General features: G+C 34.5%; 1 protein-coding gene across 1 annotated transcript; it reads left to right on the plus strand.

Moving 5' to 3' along the window:
* The first annotated feature begins 2,036 nt into the window (after window positions 1–2,036).
* On the plus strand, window positions 2,037–16,400 carry LOC135849888 (low-density lipoprotein receptor-related protein 6-like). The gene is made up of 2 exons (XM_065370522.1): window positions 2,037–3,563; window positions 8,975–16,400. The coding sequence occupies exons 1-2, from the start codon at window positions 2,065–2,067 to the stop codon at window positions 11,928–11,930; spliced, it is 4,455 nt and encodes a 1,484-aa protein (XP_065226594.1). The 5' UTR covers window positions 2,037–2,064; the 3' UTR covers window positions 11,931–16,400.
* Window positions 16,401–22,300: the final 5,900 nt, after the last annotated feature.

Here is a 22,300-nt window from a genome sequence, read left to right on the forward strand (position 1 = left end):
CGAAATCGAAAATGTGATGCTTTTGTGACGAAGCCATGAAAGAAGGCTAAAGGATTCATTCAAAATTCCAGGAATTTGGGAAAAAATTAAAAATCCGTTCAAAGCATAACGCTTCCAAATTTCAACATCAAAAATCCGTTCTGCTTTTTTGCTAGAAACAAATGAAAAATATAAAGATTTGGGTAAAAGTACAAAAACTCCCCAGGGTTTAAACAAAAAAAATAACATAAAAAAATCAAACATTTGAGGGATTTGTTTACAAAACCATCAACGTCAAAATTCAATTTTTTTTACCATTTCTGAAAAGAAGTGACGAGTAAAACAATAATGAAACCGCTTTTTAAAAAAATTACATTTTCGTTAATTTTCTTAAATTTTAAAAGAATGTATTTCAACTTGATTCGTTTAAAAAATCACCATTTACTGAAAAAAATGGGAAAAAATCGATTTTTGGTTTCGCATTTTCTGAACGTTGACCAAATTTGATTCGACGATCAATTCATTTCACCATCAAAATTTAATTGATGCATGTCACTTTGAGCTCCTATAAAATTTGATGTTTTTGACATTTTGATTTTGACATGGGAGGTTTTCTAAACAAACCCCTCATTTCGTTCCAAGTTAAACTTTGGAGTTTGGGCAAATATGGTAACTATTAGATAGAATGAATTTTATTTTTTAAAATAAAAAAAAATGAATTATTAACTGGTTCTTAGTTTGACTTTTTCACTTCTTTCCGGCCCCTCAAAAAATTTGGATGTCAACGAATTTCGAGTCAAGGTTACCACCAACCAGCAACCACCACTCAAACCCCTTCAAATTAACGTCAAACCAAGCCTATTGTACCAAATTGTCAAAATTTGAACGAATTTCGTTGAAATCCTTTCGGCTAAGATCTACCTACCTAATGTACCTATAAATAAATAAAATTAATAAAAAATTTAAAAAAATCAGACATGCAAAAAAACAATGAAAATGGAGATGGACTCTTGCTTGCGGTTTCGAAACTGATTTTGTGAGTAGCCCCCCCTCCACCATTCCGGAATCATAAATCAATTAGATTTTTTTTTGAGAATAAAAAATTAAAGTTTGATGTCTGAAACTTTGAAGATTGAAAAAATTCGGTAAGTTTCAAAATTGACATTTGGCACTAATGGCATGACTTATCAATATCAACAATCAACATCAACGTTTGAAGCTTCGAAAATTGAAAAAATTCATAAATTAATTCAAAATTGACATTTGAATGTGACATTTATCAACGAAGGACGGAAGGAACGGTCCGAATTCCGAATAGTCAAATAATATTTGAAAAGAAAAAAACGAAAATGAATAATTTTTTTCGAAGTTTAGAACTATGAATTATGAAGAATTGAAAAAAATACAAATAGGTACCAAGACCTACCTACATGAATTCAAAAGCAAAAACACTTATTTCACAATTGCACCTCATCCACCTGCAAGATGACAAAATAAGGTCTACTGTGCGCGCCCACCACGCCCACCGTTGCATACCGGTTGCTCCTTACTTACTTACTGATTAGTTTGCCGGCTCATTTGTAATTTTGTTATCAGTATTTTACAATAAGTAAAATAACTTCGAAGAAAAAACTTAATTAGGCGTTTCTACAAACAGTTATGTATTTGTATCTGAGATAATTTCTGTGTTATCGAAATTTTCTTGTTGTGTTGTATTACTCATAGGTACTTATTCAATTTCAGTTCTATTCGAGTACTTCAATGGGTAAGTAAAACTCCAAAATATTCTATTCTGATACAATTTGAGAAATTGCTCGTACCTTTATTATCAAGTCAAGTTCATTTTTTTTGTCGAAGTTCAAATTATTTAACTTTTTTTTCTTTTTTCAGGTTCACCGAAGATGATGATACGCTTAATGAGTACCTACAGAGAAATTTAGAGAATGTTGTATATGCTTTTCATCAGGTATTTAATTTTTTTCGAAACACTTCATGCAATTCTTTATTAGTTCCATCGCAATATTATTGATTTTTTTTTCAAATTCCAGATTGCTTAACCAGGCATAAGATCGAAATCACACGACGATGAATATCGTATTATGGATTATTATTCAAGTGTCAATATTGAGCACTCCTTCGGCATTGGCTCAGCAATCCTTATTATTCAGTACTACTCGCGATATTCGTATTTTGAAAAATCCAGCCCAGCCCAACGAACACGAAGTCATCGTACATGTGCCTAATTCGCAATCAGTTGTACTCGGTACAGACTACTGCTTTAATGAATCGTTAATTTGTTGGGGTGAAGCAAATGTCAGAGAAATTAATTGTGTTTCTTCGACTACTACTACTACTACGACAAACACCGCGCTTAATTCGAGCAACATAAGTAACTACGTTAAAACTGGCGATACGTATAACTTGGTAAAACTAGCGTGCGATTGGCTTACTAGTAAATTATACTGGACAGACCATACTGCCAATAGAATCGAAGTAATTTCTTTAAAAACCAGATACAGAAAAATCTTGATACGTAGAAGTATTGACAGAATTCGCGATATCGCTGTGGATCCACTCAGCGGACTTTTATTCTGGTCAGATGGTGGCGATAGTGGAAAAATTGAACGTTGCTCTATGGATGGCGATTCGTCTACGAGAGAAGTAATCGTGTGGAGGGATATTATCTCACCGAGTGGATTATGGCTGGATGTGATTAAAAAACAGATATACTGGATGGACGAAAACTTACTGAAAATCGAAGTGGCCGATTACAACGGTGAAAACCGAAATGTACTGTTGAGTGAAGGTATACAACAACCGTATTCGGTCACTCAAAGTATGGATATTCTGTACTGGACGGATCGGCAAACTAATGGCATTTATTCTTATAATACGACTGCCGGTGGTAACCCAACACTTGTGATGAACTACACGCAGTATTCTGCCACACCTGTCAGCTTGAGAATTTTCGACCCATCCATACAACCCGCCAAAGCAACGCCTTGCGATCTAAATAACGGAGGATGTTCCCATTTATGTCTACTTTCATCCGAATCACAAGGGTACTCTTGCGCTTGTCCAGATGGCTTCGAAGTCATTAATACGACGACGTGCGCCGATTCCATTCAATCGGTGATTCTGATAGTTCAGCGTACGAAAATCAGCACCATTTCTTTGGATTCGTCAGATTTTTACACTTACCAGATACCACTCGAGGGGATCAAGAATGCCACGAATATCGATTACGATATGGTCGAGAAACAGATTTATTGGACGGACAGAACACATAATACAATCCAAAGAGCAGACTTGAACGGCGATAGTCAAGAAAATCTTGTCGTAGATGTACAATGCGAAGGTATCGCTGTCGACTGGCTATCGAAGAATATTTATTTCGCCAATTCCGCTAGAAGAAGAATCGAAGTGCGAAAATTGAACGCAAAATATAGAAAATCCGTGATCGTCGATGGAATTGAATATCCGAAGGCTGTGGCTGTGTCACCTCAGCATGCATTTTTCTGGTGGACTGACTGTGACGAATCGTTTCCAAAAATTGAACGTGTTAATTTGGACGGATCAAATAGGTAAATATTCTAATTTCTAACCCTTTATTGGAGGGTCTCTAGGTTCCCATGTTGGGGAAACAAATTGCTTTGAAGAGTGTGATAGAGTACCCTGCTCCATTGTCCGAATCACAAAAAAGTTGAGATTTCGAAGAAAAATCATGTTGGAAAATGAAAGTTTTGTATTCATTTGTTTAATTCTACCAAAGAAGTGAAAATTGACAAAGGCAGAAGAAAATTTGGTTTCCATCGTTTTAGAAGTAGGTACCTAGCCCAGATTTCCTCCGATTCATACGAGCAAATCTCAGCAAGAAACCTCGATTATGATTTTTTGATCACATTTCAAACTCGAAAAAAATAAAATGATGACGTTTAAAAAGTCAAATATGCGAATCATCTGTTAAAGCCGAAGGCAAAAATTAAATTCATGATTTTCCAGGCGATTTACGTAAAGTTTCAAGTGCATAGAATATAAAGTTTTTCTTACTTTCAAAATTTTTCCAAGACGTCGAAATTGGTATGAGCAACTAAAAATTTAGTATTCATTTTGAGAGCACAAGAGGCCCAATTTGCAGATCTACAATTCCAGCGAATTCTAGTCGGACATATCTTTTATAATTTTTTGGCTAAATTTCTTAATAATACTTATCGAAAACTCCCAAAAAAATTTTAAAATGCACATTCAAAGTAATACAGTCATGGCTCAAAAAAACTAAAAGTTTTTGTTTTTTTTTTGGTAGGTAAGTATTTTAGTTTGGATTCTATGACGACATTTTTCGAAATTTCACTCTTCTTCGACGCTTAATGTATCCCCAAACTGGTCATTAATGGGACCAAAACGCCTGATTTTTTCGATGTTATCGAATGAGGTATCAAAATGCATGTTTTTTTCATTTTCAGATTCTGTTTTTTCCTTTTTTTTTTTTTTTTTTTTTTTGATACACCAAAAGACAGTCCAATCAGGCATTGTAGGTACTCAATTTTTTCCAAAAAAAAAGTAACTTTAGTAGCCAAAAAAATTTGAAGAAGTGAAAAAAGTCGAAAAACGCAGGCAAATACATTTTAATGCAGAAAACAAATCACCTAAAAATTAGAGAATTTTGTAAAAAATTCAAAAAAAGTTGCAAAACAAAACATTAGGTACCTACTCCAATTAAAATCTAACGTACCTAGACCTACCTATGTATTACCTGATAATAAACCTCGATCGAGATATTCATAATTTTGGCAAAAAACTGAATTTTGTGTCAATTATCAGCAAAAAATTAGTAATGCATTTGCGCAATTTTCGTCAAAAAAATTGAGACTTTGAAAATTTTTGGAAAAAAGTGACACTTTAAGGAATTTTTTTCAAAAAGGAGGTTTCTTGCTATTTTTGGCAGGAAGCGAAACTTTGACAATTTTAGGAAAAGGCAAGACATTTCACTAATTTTGGACAAAAAGTTGAAACTGAAAAACTGAAGAAATAAATGAGACCTTTTGACAAGTTTTGATAAAAAAAATTGAAGGGGAGAGGGAGCGAGAATTTTAGACAATTTTAGCAAAAAGCAACGGTTTTTGGCAATTATGGGTTAAAAGTTATACCTATTTTTTTCACAATTTCTGTGGGAAAAAGTGGTACTTCTTTGCAACTTTATGACGAAAAAACTAATCTTTTTGGCAACTGTTGGCGATTTCTGGCAAAAAAATGAGACTGTAGTACTTTTAAGTAAAAATAAACTCAAGACTTTTTCAAAAATTTTGTTAAACGTGAGAATTTCTAACAATTTTAGCAAAAAGCAAAACATTTTGCCAATTATGAGCAAAAAATGAGACGTTTGAGCAATTTTTCAAAAAGTGAAGCTTTTTGAAATTTTTTGCAAAGTTTTTTTGGAACCGATAGTGTTTTTTTGAAAGCACCTTATTCTCCAACTTTGACAATTACCTTTTTTTATTTTTAGATTTTTACCCCAAAAAAATTGTTTTAAAATTGAATCACGGAAAACTTGTTCATAAAAACCCAGCAAGTCGTAAAATTTGGGATGAAAAAAAATTTAGAGGAACGATCTCAACTCAAATTGGATGCAGAAGAGGATGGCAATAATGGTGCAAATTTTATTGCGCGCTCATTCAAAGTCCTTTCAAAAAATTGAATTCTCAAAGATTCGGAATTCAAAATCGTCTGTCAAAATTTCAAGTGCTGAAGCGCGTTTTTCGATTTTTGGTGAATTTTTGAAAATCAAATTCAGGTCAAAAATGAGGGAAAAAATCAAAATTTTACCAAATTGACCAAGAAAGCTGAAATTTGGGATATACCCTACTTTCGACATGCCAAATCGATTGGAAACTGTTTCAAACCGTTTTGAGCAGTTCTGGAGCCTCCAGCAGATTTTTAGAACTCGAAATTCCCACAAAATTTCATCAAATGGAGTTGGATAACTGAAATTTACTCTGCAAACTTAATTTCAATACGCTACGAAGTCAACTGCAGAGGGATTTCAAGTAATTTTGGAGCCTCCAGCGATTTTTTTAAAATTACTGGAGCCTCCAGCAGATTTTTGAAACTATGAATTTCTCCAAAATTTCATCAAACGGAGATGGAAAGTCGAAATTCATTCTGCAAACTTATTTCAATACGCTACGAAGTCGACTCCAGGTAGATTTCAAGTCATTTTGAAGCCTACAGCGACTTTTTGAAAATTACTGGAGCCTCCAGTCGATTTCTGAAACTTGAAATTTCCCAAAATTTCATCAAATGAAGATGGAAAGTCAAAATTTATTCTGCAAACTAATTTCAATAAGCTACGAAGTCGACTGCTGGTGGATTTCAAGTCGTTTCGGAGACTCCAGCGACTGGAAAATTGAAATTTCCAAAAAGTAAATGGAAGCTTCAAAATCATTTGAAACCACCATGTAGTCTGAAGGAAAGGAGGAGTCCCGATAAGGCCACTTTTTGGGCCCCGCACAGTTATCGACTCGACCACTCTTGAAATGTTGTAATAAATGTCCCAAATACGAATCCGCGGTTGGTTAACCCAAAATGACCATTTTTTGGGCTCCAGGGGTTCCCAAAGTTGTGAATAAAAAAAGAATTTTAGGAACCACTGAGTATTATTTTCAAAAACTTTTTCAGCGTAAAATATCTGTTTGAACTCGATAAACGATATACGAGGTGATTTTTCCATTCTCGACCCTCTAGGGCAGAAATTGGGGGGGTTTTGATTTTTGGAAAATTTTGGAACCACAATTTTGAACCTACCCCATTAAACCCCGCTAAAAAGCTTTTCACAGTTCATTAGTATCTGAAAGACCTCCATCCTACCAATTTTGAGCGCAATAAAATTTTGCGCTGGTACTCAAAAATCCAATTTTCCAATTTTTCGTAATTTCGATGTTTTGGGAACCCCTGGAAAATTAGAAACCTGCAATTTGCGCCAAACGTAACGTTTTGAAGTGTATATTCAATAATCTAGATGAAAAAGTTGAATAAAGCTCTCTGTATATTCGTAATTTTGAACCCTTTTTTTGGAACCCCCCACTTTAGGCACCCCTGAAAAAGGCGTTGAAGCATATTTTTTCAAATGAATTGAAGAATTTACATTTGAAACACACCAGCAAGTGCTCGATAATTTTTCATATGAGTTTTACCGTAACTTTCAAAATTGGGCTATTTTGGGTCAAATTATAAGATTTTACTCCTCGAAAAAACGTTAAAATCACGTTTTCACGATTTCAACGAAGTAAAATCTCAGAGTTTGACCCAAAAAACCTCATTTTTGAAAGTTACAGGATAAATGAAATGAAAAATTATCGAACACTTGCTAGGGTGTTTTAAATGTAAATTCTTCAAATTATTTGAAAAAATATGTGTAAATGCCTTTTTTAGGGGTGCCTAAAGTGGGAGGCTCCAAAAAAAGGGTTCAAAATTACAAATATACAGGGAGCTTTATTGAACTTTTTCATCTAGATAATTGAATATATACCTCAAAACGTTACGTTTGGCGCAAATCGCAGGTTTCCATTTTTTCAGGGGTTCCCAAAATATCGAAATTACAAAAAATTGGAAAATTGGATTTTTGAGTACCAGCGCAAAATTTTATTGAGCTCAAAATTTGGTAGGATGGAGGTCTTTCAGATACTAATGAACTGTGAAAAGCTTTTTAGCGGGGTTCAATGGGGTAGGTTCAAAATTGTGGTTCCAAAATTTTCCAAAAATCAAAACCCCCCCCAATTTGTGCCCTCGAGGGTCGAGAATGGAAAAATCACCTCGTATAACGAATATCGGGTTCAAACAGATATTTTACGCTGAAAAAGTTTTTGAAAATAATTCTTAGTGGTTCCTAAAATTCTTTTTTTATTCACAACTTTGGGAACCCCTGGAGCCCAAAAAATGGTCATTTTGGGTTAACTAACCACAGATTCCTATTTTGGACATTTATTACAACATTTTAAGAGTGGTCGAGTCGATAACTGTGCGGGGCCCAAAAAGTGGCCTTATCGGGACTCCTCCTTTCTGCTTGCCAACTCCATTTGGTAAAATGTTGCGGGAATTTAAAGTTTCAAAAATCTGTACTAGAGGCTCCAGTAATTTTTAAAAAGTCGCTGGAGGCTCCAAAATGACTTGAACCAACCTGAAGTCGCCTCAGAGGGTGTTAAAATTGGAGTATAGAGTAAATTTCTGCTTTCCTTCTCCATTGGATGAAATTTTTTAAAATTCAAAGTTTCAAAAATCTGCTGGAGGCTCCAGTAATTTTTAAAAAATCGCTGGAGGCTCCAAAACGACTTGAAATCCCTCTGCAGTTGACTTCGTAGCGTATTGAAATTAGTTTGCAGAGTAAATTTCAGTTATCCAACTCCATTTGATGAAATTTTGGTGGGAATTTTGAGTTATAAAAATCTGCTGGAGGCTCCAGAACTGCTCGAAACGGTTTGAAACAGTTTCCAATCGATTTAGCATGTCGAAAGTAGGGTATATCCCAAATTTCAGCTTTCTTGGTCAATTTGATAAAATTTTGATTTTTCCCCTCATTTTTGACCTGAATTTGATTTTCAAAAATTCACCAAAAATCGAAAAACGCACTTCAGCGCTTGAAATTTTGACAGGTGATAAATTTTTGCGTGATCTTTCAATCTACCTTTGTACGGTTTGAAAAATTCTGTGCAAGTCCTATGTTGGAACGCAAAATCTAACCTTTTTTTTTGAGTACAAGGGCTAGAAATGTTCCTTAGGACTCCCCCTTTAAGAAAAAAGTTGTCTTGGAGGATCGGGGGGGGGGGTGCATTAGATCCTTGTGCGGGCACCCCGACTATCAATGTAATCAATAAAAATTTGAGTGTAATGTTTACACTCCTCAAAACAATTTGTTTCCCCAACATGGGAACTACTTGGAGAACCTCCAAATGATTAAAATATACAATTCTGCAGTTTTAATATTAATATGAAACTGTTACAGATTGATTCTAGTCAAAGACCAGATATCTTGCGCCAGCAGTATAACCTTAGACCTCACCACTTCGGAGCTGTTCTGGGCTGACACCGATTTACGCACCATCGAAGTAGCAAACATGCTGAATGGCCAAAATCGCCGCACCATTGCTCAAGAGGATCAATGGCCTATCATTTGGGGTATCACCAACCTAGGCGAGTACTTATTCCAGATCAATTGGAACATGAAAAAGTTGCAACAAATCGATAAACTGACTGGCCAAGATAGAACTTCAATCGTGCCAAATTTACCCGATGCCATGGCCGTCAAAGCGATCAACATGTCGTCTAAATTGCAGTTCACCAATCCATGTTACGTAAGTAATGGCGACTGTGATCAGTTTTGTTTCTATCAGCCCGATGGAAATGTCCTATGTGACTGTGAAATCGACTACGAATTGAAACCAGATGGTAAAGGTTGCGTTATTTCAAACGCTTTCGTTATCATTCAAAGTGCAGACGAACTACGTAAAATAAGCGTTCGAAATAGTTCAAGTACTCAAATTGTGTCGACCTTTGATGTAAATTCTGTGAGTGCTTTCGATGCCGATGTCACCTATTTGCAGACTACAGTTTATTCGGCGGATAATCGATTCAACGTGATTAATCAAACTTCTTTGAATGGGTTGGAAACTGAAACCTTCATCGACTTTGATCTACACTCACCGGTTTCAATTCAAGTCGATCGAATTGGATCGAATTTATATTGGATTGATGCGATCAGCAAAAGAATTGAAGTTTGTTCGCTGAATGGTAAATATAGAAAAGTACTATTCTGGAAAAATTTAAACGATCCGAGAAATTTAATCCTATATCATAAGGCAGGTCTCATGTACTGGTCTGAATGGGATGGTCAAACCGGTGCTATCTTCGAAGCAGCTATGGATGGTTCTTCAAAACTGAGAATTGATGTGGAAGTGAAACAGATCGATGGATTAGCAATTGACTCAGGCCAACATTCGTTGTATTGGTCGCAATCACAAGCTGATCTTTCTAGCATACATATGTATGATATGATTGGAAAACATATCAAAGTAATCGTCTCTGGTACGTTATTGAAACCTACATCTTTAACAATCCATCAAAATGATCTATTCTGGATTAATCGCAGCAATCAATCGATTATTCGTGCTAATAAATCGAACGGTAATAACCCTACTCTATTTTATACTCAAGAGAAAGAAATTATTGATTTCAGTTTGGTTGATGGTAATTTCACCGATGAAAACGAAGAATATCCGAATTGCAAGGAGTGTAATCATCTCTGTCTTATTAAACCAGACCATAAAAATAATAAGATAGATCATTCCTGCGCTTGTCCTACACATTTTGAGTTGAAAAATGGCAGTTGTCATCCGCCAGAAAATTTCTTACTTATTTCATCCAGCAAAAATACTCTTCACCGATTCATCAACGATAACGAAGATCCAGATGTATTAATGCCAGTTGCTGGTATGAAAGAAACCCTCGCCATCGAATACGATCCGATCACCGAATACGTTTACTGGATCGATGGCAACGATAAAGCTATCAAAAGGAGTCACATGACCAGACCAGTGGCCCAAATCGAGGTAGTCTTCAGGAGTGATCAAGGTGATGATGGACTATTCAATTTTCACGATCTTGCCTTAGATCCGTATAATCGATTATTGTTTTGGAGTTGTTCGTCGACTAATTCGATCAACGCTGTTCGTCTGGATGAAGAAATCTCTCACCTGGGACCTGTTTTTACCGGTGTGGATAGAAAACCTCGCAAAATCGCCATTCATGCCGAGAAAGCTTTAATTTTTTGGACTGACGATGGATCTGTACCGAGCATCGGACGTACCCAATTAGGGGACCGGTATATCGAACGTATCGATACTGATAATAGAATCGTGGACGCTATCGCAGTTGATACCCAATCGAATTTGCTCTTTTATTCCTATAATCAAATGATATTCTCCAGTGATTTGTCCGGTGATAAAAAGACTTTAATTATGCGAACAACCAGTTCAAAAATTACAACTTTAGCTATTCTCGACTCGTTTATTTATTATGGAGCCGATTACAAGGAAATGCCTTCAACTATAGAAAAAATTGAGAAAGTTCCTAGTCATAATTCAAGCCATGTAACCGTATTGACTGCCCAGGTTACCGACTTGATCAGTGTGAAATCATTAAGCCTCAGTGATCTCTCAAGTCACCCTTGTGGTAATATAAATCGTACCAAATGCTCGCACTTTTGCATACCTGTACCAGAGTTTCCTGATAAAATGCGTTGTTCTTGCCTACCAAATTTCGAATTGAACGATGACGCGATTTCTTGCTCAAGTCACCCCACTATGGTACCAGGAAACGAGACCGACTTCAGATGCGGTGTAAAAAGTGAACAAAAAATACCAAATTTTAAACGCTGCGATGGAATACTCGATTGTGAAAATGGTACCGATGAAGAGAACTGTTGGATGTGTACCGAGCATAAATTCAGATGTTTGAATAGACAGTGCGTAGATCAGAGTGAAGTTTGCGACGGTAGATGGGACTGTTTTGATGGTTCGGATGAAAAATGCTGTTCTGAGAACCTGTTTTTGTGCGTTACGAATGGCAAATGTGTCTCGAATTTGAGTTTTTGCGATGAAACTAGAAATTGTGATGATGGATCTGAGTACGATTGGGCAGATTACTTCCATATTGTGGCGGCTTCGGTAATGCTCTTCTTGATATTTCTGATTGCCTATGTTACATGGATGAGAAAACGTAATCGCGATAAACCGACTGGAGAACGAGCTCTGGAGGAAATGATGCTTCGTGCTGGAAATAAATACTCTACGAAAGACGCCAATGGTCAAAATTATAAGACGGAAACGTCGCCTAGTTCGAAGGCGTTGATTGAAAAGCGACGGAAGAGTTCAGAGTTCAGACAATGTGTAATGTCGATGTAGTGCCTTGATTTTGATTTAAAGAATATTGAGAACAGAATGGGCTTTCGTGTTTGCAGGGGTTGTACTATGTTATACCTACTTTTTTAAAATGTTGGTCACTGAAAGTTACTTTTTCCGATTTTTTTTCATAAATTGTGATCTTTCACGAGAAAACCAACCTAGTGTCCAAAATGTAAATTTTACAGGAAGGGCATTTGAAGTTTTGAGTCTATGTATCAGGCGATCTAAAATTTGTAGGTCCATGAAACTTGCACCACTTTTGGCCCCCATGAGTGCCAACATAACCCGATATTTTTTTTTCAGAATCATCGCATTCAAGGTTGCCAAGTCCAATAATCGAAATTTCCCAAAATCAATTTTTTCGATTTTTTTTGAATTTTTCGCCAAAAATGTTGCAAAAACTACCCGAGTATGAATTATTAATGAAGAATAAGTTATTATTATTAAATTTATCACGTTTCTTAACAAATTTGTTCAAGGTGAAAAGAGTTGATTTTTCCAGCTCAAGCCTTACTCAAATGTCAAAATATGGCACAAATCCTCCAAATGTGGGTCGATTGTTGCAAAAATTTGCATTTTGGCTCCCCAGAACATACCTTTCAAGAAAATCAAAAAAAAAATTTCGATGTTTACTGTGCTCTATTTTTTTGACCTCAGATTTAGGGTCAAGAGAATCGTTCGCGAACGTTTCAACCCCCACGGTCGGATTCAGCACCCTAAGTACTACTAATATCCACCATAAAAAAGATATTGGTTTTTTGGACACTAAGCTGGTTTTCTCGAGACAGATCACAATTTCTTTTTTTTCAAAATTTTATTCGAAATTCTATGTAAAAAAATCACTGTTTTTATTTAAATGGCATCACTGCTTTTTCAGTGTTACATCTTGAATTTTGGTGGTGATTGTTTTCCAAAATAATTTTTTCATGATTTTGCTCTGAATTTTGATGATGTTTTTCGCCTGAATTTTTGCCCAATTTTATCACCTTGAATTCTCGTGATTTTTTGATAAGAATTTTCCCTCGAGCTTGTGTGATTTTATTGCTCAAATGGTCTGGATTTCTCCTTATTTCAGTTCGATGGCATTTTTTGAATTTTGTGAATTTTTTTCTTCGCTGATTTGGTGAGTTTTCTTTTGAATTTTTGTAGATTTTTTCCTATTCTGACGGGTATGATTTTCTGAATTTTTGCAAGTTCTCTTTTTTTGAGTTTTTCGATTATTTTCTCGGAATTTCCATTTGTTTTCTTTTTTCAAATTTTGGCAAAGTTTCTCCAGGTTTGACAGACTTTTTCAACTTTGAATTTTCACGATTCTATAGTTTCGTTCTAAACTGTGGTCATTTTTTTGCCTAAATTTTGACTGTATTTTTTCATTCTATCAGTTTTTTTGAGTTTTCGGCTTTAAAAAAACAAGTGATTTTTTTGCTCTCATTTTTGTGGAATTATGATTTCTTTTCTGCCAAAAATCATAATTTCCTTTAAATTTTGATCTTTTTTTCGAGAAGGGAGGGAAGCTTCTTGAAGATTTGATGAGTTTGTTTTTTTCATTTGCACCTTTTGTGGTGGATTTTTCTGCATCTTGATATCTGTTATTCGTTGATTCCTCTCTTCCTTTTCCTCTTCCCTTCCAGTTACGAGGAAAAGCCCTCCGGATGTCCTCTCTCTTTGAACAATCTTTTTTCTCGGTTGAATCCTCTTCAGTTTTGCTAGAAATTTGTTGATTTTTCTCAAAAATTTATCGATTTATTTCCGAATTTATACCTTATTTCAATTTTCGGGAGTTCTCTGTTCTGAATTCTTAATGAATTTTCGAGATTTTTAATAAAATTTTCTCCTAATTTAGCCCCAAATTTTGGTAATTTTTTTCATGCTTAAATTTTTGCAAAATTCCTTTGTTTGCAGATTTTTTTCAAGTTTTTGAGAGTTTTTTTGAACTTTGAGACTTGATGGTTTTATTTAGAATTTTTTTTGAGGATTTCTAGATTTTTTTCAAGTTTTATTCTTTTTAATTCTCATAGATTTTATTTTCCAACTTTTCAACGACTTTTCCCGAATTCTCGTGGTTTTTTTTGTGTCTGAATTTTTGTCAAGTTTTTGCAATTTTATCGTTAATTTTCGTGCGTTTTTTTTCAATTCTTGCTATGTTTTTTTTTTCAAATTGTAGTGCTTTTTACCTTAATTTTTTCGGTGGAATTTTTCTTCTTTTAATCGAATTTGTATTCTGGAATCCTCGTGATTTTTTCAACTTTTTAAATTTTGACAAAACTCTGTTTTTTTGTTCATTTTGAATTTCGCTCTCGAGTTTTATTCTTAGGGACTTATAATTTTGATCTATTAAGAGAAGATCACGAGGAGCTTTTTCAGCAGTATTTTTTGACTATTTTTTTCTCTCCAGATCTTGATTTTTGCTCTGCTTCCTGTTTTGGTCATTTTCTCTCAATTTCAATGATTTTGTCAACTTTTTCCATTTTTTTTTTGAATCGTGTCAATTTTTGACAGTTTTGATGCAGGATTTTTTTTCTTTTTGAAGCAAGGTACCTTTTTTGATTTCGATTTTTTAAAATGATTTTCACAAATCACCACTCTTTTTTTCAAATTTGGATTGCAATCTCCCCCGTCTCCCCTGCCGCTCTTTCCTGTTGATTTTAATACGTTTTCCGTTCTAAAGTAAATTCTTCTTACTTATGAATTTTTTTTACTAATTATCATTTATTATTTCTCAACACTCGAATAATTTTTTTTTCATAAAATCCTCGCTCGTGTCAACTTTTTTGCTGTTTTACAATTGGTATTTTTGTGTTTGATTTTTTGAAATGATTTTGAATAAAAGATTAAATTTTGTTCCTCCCTGTTTCGGTAGACTTCCCCCTGTTCTTACAATTTTGCAATTTTTTCAGTAGTTTAACACATTTTTCGATTATGTTTCCGGAATCCAATATTTTTTTCATGATTTCAATTTGCGTTTTTGATCTACAGTACAAGTAGTTTACTTTCAAAATGTTGATAATTATCTGCTTTGAGCTGTTGCTAGCTTTTTTCAAAAATGGTTTTTATTCGAATTTTGATGTTTGTTTTTTTTGAAAAAACTGCTATCGGAATTTTTGTTACGATTGGTTTTCTTTCGTAATCTGAAATAAAATGTAATGTTTTGTATGCATTGAAGTTTTTTGGTCGCCACTTTTTTTTACCATTTTTTTTTTTTTTTACTTTTCCCAGCTTTTTTTGGTTACTAAAGTTACATTTCTTGAGAAAAATTCGAGTACAATCCCTGTGTTTGCATTTTAAATGCTTACCTATATTTTTTTTTTTTTTTTTTAAAGAATTGCTTATTTTTATCATTGTTATTGTTAGATAATAAGTTCTATGTTTTACTTTTTCCTATATCATTGATAATTATGTAATTGCCATGTTTATCGCTTAAAACTTCCTGATAAGTTTCAGTGCACGGTGCATTTTATTTTTATTTATGTAAGTATATACCTCTACCTACAAAGGCAGTATTTGATGTCTACTTATTTCTAGTTTTGTGATCGACTTTTTATTTGTGAAAAAAACATATCTACTTAAGTACTTACCTAGCATAACATTAAGACTGAAAATCTGTACTTACTACATTGCATTTAAATTTATTTCAGTTCACTTTTTTTCTTCTTCTTCAAGATCCATTTTTAAATTATTGGCAACTTTTATACATACCTTCGCATTTTGCAGCTTACCTATGTGAGTGTTGGACTGATTAAAATATTATCATCATAGACTTTGAAAATCGCGTTTAAAATACCTACCTACCTATTTTATATTTTTATTTTTAAAAATTTAGTCGTTACTTTTAGATAGTGAACATTTTGTTTCATCTCACATCTTTCATATTTGGTGGTCATATTATTGTGTAGTGTAAAACGTTCATATGTTAAGTTCGAGTATGGTTCGTTATATTTTTATTATTAGGTACGTACTTATCTATTCATTTCTAGTTCTGTGATCACGTTTTTATTCGTTGTAAAATTATGTAATATAACATCAAGACAGAAAAATCTGTTTTTGTTACGTTTGAAATTGTTTTTATATATTTTTTTTGTAGGGTACCTATCTTTTTTTTGATAGAATTAATTTTTGTCAATTTTTATACGTAATACTTACTTTTTTCCAATTTTGAACATAAGTTTTGAATAAATAAAACTAATCGTGTAGCAAAAAAAAGTTTTTCTTTTTCATTTTAATTTTTGTAACCCCATTGCTGCTGAGAAATTAAGGTATTAAAACAATTTTCTTTTTTTTTTGAAAATAGGGAAATTTGAGAACAAAGTTGTTGGCAGACCTTGCAGGAGTGAGTAAAATTTTGAGACTCTGACTAAAACTACCAGTTTTGTTCTGGTGTTTAAAATTTCAAAACTCAGAAATTAAAATAATAATTTTTTTTTTTAACATGAAAAAAAATTTTATTTGATGTGTTTTTTTACACAGATTTTTGCAGATATTTGAGGATCTTAATTTTGAAATGCACGAACCAAGCAAAATTGCCGAGTCTAAATTTCAATTTTTGATTTTTGAAGACTTTTTTAAAATTTAAATTTTATAAATTCCTCGAGCAGAAATTCAAAATCGTGTCAAATTCGAGTATAAAGCCGGAATTTGAATTGTTTTCGATTTCCCGAATGATGAGGTAGTTTAGAACAGTCTCTCGTATAAAGACTTCAGCTAATTAAAAATTTGTCAAAAATAAAAAAACCAAACTCATCAGAATCTGACAATGAGTTTCTTTTTGGTCATTTTAAAAATCTTAGAAAATTTCATCTAGAAAAAATTAGTCCAATTTTTTATCCGTGTCAATTTCATTTCTTATTGGTCTACAACATGCATCAATTTCGTTACCCGTAAGGATGATTCAGACTTTCAATTAGTGATCTAAGCAAAATAACAGAAATTTGGCGAATTAGGTACTTATATTGAAAAAAATAAAAACACGTACAAATTGATTTTCAGAATATTAAGCAGCCACAGAGCGGAAATGACCGTCATTCTTAAAGCCTCTTAAGTTTAAAATTTTACATTTAAACGAACCCATCACGTAAAAAAATACTTCTCACGATTAATATTCAAATGACGAAGAACAAAATACAATTGGTAGACTCCCTCAATACGAAAAACTCGAAAAATAAAATAATTTTCAATCGTAATAAACAAACTGCCTAAGTAACTCTTTCAAATTGGCGATATCGTTCATGAGTGCATCTGTATTAGTAACGTTCAATTGACCTTTCTTCATTTTCATCTCAACTCTGGCGTATTTCGCAATCGGAGGTTTCACTTGCATGGTATCTCTGACCAAATTAAAAACAATCCTGGATAAATGTCCTTGATCATCCACCGAATACCTGGTTACAGCGGGTTCTCTCGTTATATAAGTGTTATTTTCGAATTCTAAAATGCAGGTCCATTTTTGAATGACATCCTGGTTGCCGATATCCTTAAAGAAAAACGGAATCATTAAGGTTTCGTCCATTGGAGCAATGGTAGGAATATCGTACCAGTATCGTTCTTGCAACAAGTAATCGTTCATATATTCGGAGAGACCGAATTCGAGAATGATCAGAGGAGATTGATTAGGATTCTGAATTCTGAAATGTTCCAGCACATTTCCGTACGCGTCCGTTGTGTTTATTTCTTCGCCGAATCCGAATATTGTTGGGATCGAAGCAACGAAACAAAGCAGTACGAACATAATTACTGGCGAGAAAGTAAATCTAACTTGAAACATTGAACTCAATATGGAAGTTTTTCGAGAATACGGCTCGCGTTCCGCATATTCTGATAAGAGATAGGTAGGTACATTTAATCTATCTGTAGCTTTTATAGACGATGTTAAGCTCGCGTGTTTAGTTTTGGACTGTGATAAGAATTTGGCTCACAAACTGAGTTCAGTTCAATTTTTCGATGTTGAACGGATGTATCTACGAGTAGGTAACTTGGAGTGAATTTTTGTAAAGTCAGCCGCACTTCATTCGTAAAATAATATCAAAAAATGTTCGAGAATGATTTCAAATCAATGGTGTGAGTGATGATACGAAATTTGGAATACCTACTAACTAAGCAGTCTTAAGTAGGTAATAAAATTTCAATAATTTTTATCGAGAAGAGCAATAAGGCGAGGAATAAAAGCACAGCCGCAAAAAAATCTCAGGCAGCAAGCACTCAACAGCTTCACGTAAAATGATTTGCCTATTCATACATTCGCAGGCGAATAAGAATTCTCAACGCCCGTATTCCTTCGGCGAACGAACTTGAAATAAAAGTCGCACAGTGGGCCACAGACCCCCCAAAAACGGCGATAATTCGGATTTAACCCTCATCGATGTGCAATATGTCGATTAATATGTTTTCGACATCGTAGAATTCGAATCTGCACTTATTTTTTTTGTAGGAGTGGGGGGTGAGGCGTGGGGAGTGGGAAAATTTTAAATTCTGCATATATTATCGTGTAATATATCGATTAATATGTTTTCAAGGTCGTAGAGTTCGAATCTGCACTTATTTTTTTTGTAGGGGTGGGGGTGAGGCGTGGGGAGGGGGGAATTTCAAATTTGGGGTATATTATTATTATTATTGTGTAATATGTCGATTGATATGTTTTCGAGGCCGTAGAATTCGAATCTGCACTTATTTTTTTTGTAGGGGTGGGGGGTGAGGCGTGAGGAGCGAGAAAATTTCAAATTTTGCTTATATTATTGTGTGATATATCGATTAATATGTTTTCGGGGTCGTAGAGTTCGAATCCGGAGTTATTTTTTTAGTAGGAGTTGAAACTGAGGCGTGGAGAGGTAAAAACTTCCGAATTTTGCTTATATTATCGTTTAATATGTCGATTGTAATGTTTTTGAGGTTCTTAATACCGTTGATTTGAAAAATTCATTTTATGTCTCAAATAATGTATTTCAATCGAAATTGAATCGAGTATATCATGTTTTGATCTTAAAATTGCAATATTTCGGCAATTGAGAAAGAAATTGATGTATTTTTAATAGAAAAATGAACCTGCAGAGAAAATGTGCAATTATGTGCAAAAAATCGCCAAAACATAGCATACACCACTCCCAAATACACATCACTATGCATAAGAGAACACACGATATTGCCCGATTATGTGAATTTTGTTCCAAAATGTGTTCTGATTTTATAAAAAAAACTGTAAACTTTGAAAATCAATGGTATAACAAAACATCAAAAAGTAAATTTGGAATTTTTCACCTGCCCACGCCTCACCTTCCACCTCTACAAAGAAACTAACTGCAGATTCGAACTCTACAACCTCGAAAACATATCAATCGACATATTACACAATAATATACCCCAAATTTGAAATTCCCCCCTCCCCATGCCTCACCACCCACCCTTACCAAAAAAATAACTCCAGATTCGAATTCTACGACCTTGAAAACATATTAATCGATATATCACATGATAATATATGCAAAATTTGAAATTTTCCCTCTCCCCACGCCTCACCCCCCACTCCTACAAAAAAAATAAGTGCAGATTCGAATTCTACGATGTCGAAAACATATTAATCGACATATTGCACATCGATGAGGGTTGAATCCGAATTATCGCCGTTTTTGGGGGGTCTGTGGCCCACTGTGAGTCGTTGAAAATAGTCATTTAATAAATAAACTCAAACTTTAAAAAAAAAATGTTCGAGTTGAAGGTATCATGCGTACCTACTTAATATGTACCTACCTACTTTCCCACTCAAAAAATTACCATATTCAGATTTAAAAAAAAAACTTTGGGAGCCCGCATAAGGATCCATTGCAGACCCCCCCCCCCGGTTGATCCTCCCAGAACAATTTTTTGTCTTAAGGGAGGGTCCTAAGGAACATTTCTAGCCCTTGTCCTAAAAAAAAAGTGGCCCTACTTATAAAATTGCGGCAATTTTGATTGACAGGTCAGCCAAAATCGCAGATTTAGCGTTCCAACATAGGACTTGCACGAAATTTTTTAAACCCTACAGAGGTAGATCGAAACAGCAGGCACAAATTCATCATCTGGCAAAATTTCAAGTGATGAATTGCCTTTTTTCGATTTTTGGTGAATTTTTGAAAATCAAATTAAGGCCAAAAATGAGGGGAAAAAATCAAAATTTTACCAAATTGACCAAGAAAGCTGAAATTTGAAATATACCGTATTTTCGACATGCCAAATCGATTGGAAACTGTTTCAAACCGTTTTGAGCAGTTCTGGAGCCTCCAGCAGATTTTTAGTACTCGCAATTCCCACAAAATTTCATCAAATGGAGTTGGATAACTGAAATTTACTCTGCAAACTAATTTCAATACGCTACGAAGTCAACTGCAGAGGGATCTCAAGTCGTTTTGGAGCCTCCTGCGATTTTTTGGAAATTACTGGAGCCTCCAGCAGATTTTTGAAACTTTGAATTTTTTAAAAATTTCATCCAATAGAGAAGGAAAGCTGAAATTTACTCTACACTCCAATTTTAACACCCTCTGAGACGACTTTCAGGTTGGCTCAAGTCATTTTGGAGCCTCCAGCGACTTTTTGAAAATTACTGGAGCCTCTAGTATAGATTTTTGATACTTTAAATTCCCGCAACATTTTACCAAAATGGAGTTGGCAAGCTGAAATTTCCTTCCGACTACATGGTGGTTTCAAATGATTTTGAAGCTTTCATCTAATTTTGGAAATTTCAATTTTCCAGTCGCTGGAGGCTCCGAAACGACTTGAAATCCACCAGCAGTCGACTTCGTAGCGTATTGAAATTAGTTTGCAGAATGAATTTCGACTTCCCATCTTCATTTGATGAAATTTTGGGAAATTTCAAGTTTCAGAAATCGACTGGAGGCTCCAGTAATTTTCAAAAAGTCGCTGTAGGCTTCAAAATGACATGAAATCTACCTGGAGTCGACTTCGTAGCGTATTGAAATTAGTTTGCAGAATGAATTTCGACTTTCCATCTCCGTTTGATGAAATTTTGGAAGCTCCAGTAATTTTTAAAAAATTGCTGGAGGCTCCAAAACGACTTGAATTCCTTCTGCAGTTGACTTCGTAGCGTATTGAAATTAGTTTGCAGAGTAAATTTCAGTTATCCAACTCCATTTGATGAAATTTTGTGGGAATTTCGAGTTCTAAAAATCTGCTGGAGGCTCCAGAACTGCTCAAAACGGTTTGAAACAGTTTCCAATCGATTTGGCATGTCGAAAATAGGGTATATCCCAAATTTCAGCTTTCTAGGTCAATTTGGTAAAATTTTGATTTTTTCCCTCCTTTTTGACCTGAATTTGATTTTCAAAAATTCACCGAAAATCGAAAAACGCACTTCAGCACTTGAAATTTTGACAGACGATTTTGAATTCCGAATCTTTGAGAATTCAATCATTTGAAAGGACTTCGAATGAGCGCGCAATAAAATTTGCACCGTTATTGCCATCCTCTTCTGCATCCAATTTGAGTTGAGATCGTTCCTCTAAATTTTTATTCATCCCAAATTATACGACTTGCTGGGTTTTTATGAACATGTTTTCCGTGATTCAATTTTAAAACAATTTTTTTGGGGTAAAAATCTAAAAATAAAAAAAGGTAATTGTCAAAGTTGCGCGGAGAATAAGGTGCTTTCAAAAAAACACTATCGGTTCCAAAAAAACTTAAAGTACAGGTTTCAAACTTTGAAACTCAAAATTTCCACAAAATTAAGTTTCATCAAATTGAGTTGGAAAGCTGAAATTTACTCTGCAAATTATGTCTTTTGAAGCCTCCAGCAACTTTTTGAAAATTACTGGAGCTTCCAGTAGATTTTTAAAACTTGAAATTCCCACCAAATTTCATGAAATCGACTTGGAAAATCGAAATTCACTCTGCACTCCAATTTCAACACCCTCCGAAGACGACTTCAGGTGGGTTAAAGTCATTTTGGAGCCTCCAGCGACTTTTTGAAAATTACTGGAGTCCCCACCAGATTTTTTAAACTTGAAATTCCCCCAACATTTTATCAAATGGAGCTAGCAAGCTGAAATTTACTTCGCAAACTAATTTCAATACGATAGGAAGTTGGCTGCATGATGGTTTCAAATGGTTTTGAAGCTTCCAGCTACTTTTTGGAAATTTCAATTTTCCAAAAACGCCATTTAACCTTTCAAAAAGTCGCTGGAGGCTCCAAAACGACTTGAAATCCACCAGCAGTCAACTTCGTAGCGTATTGAAATTATTAGTTTGTATGTATGTAGAATGAATTTCGGCTTTTCAACTCCATTTGATGAAATTTTGTGGGAATTTCCAGTTTCAAAAATCTACTGGAGGCTCCAGTAACTTTGAAAAAGTCGATGGAGACTCCAAAATGACTTGAACCCGCCTGAAGTCGT

Source organism: Planococcus citri, chromosome 1 (genome assembly GCF_950023065.1).
Source record: "Planococcus citri chromosome 1, ihPlaCitr1.1, whole genome shotgun sequence".
Taxonomy (NCBI): Eukaryota; Metazoa; Arthropoda; class Insecta; order Hemiptera; family Pseudococcidae; genus Planococcus; species Planococcus citri.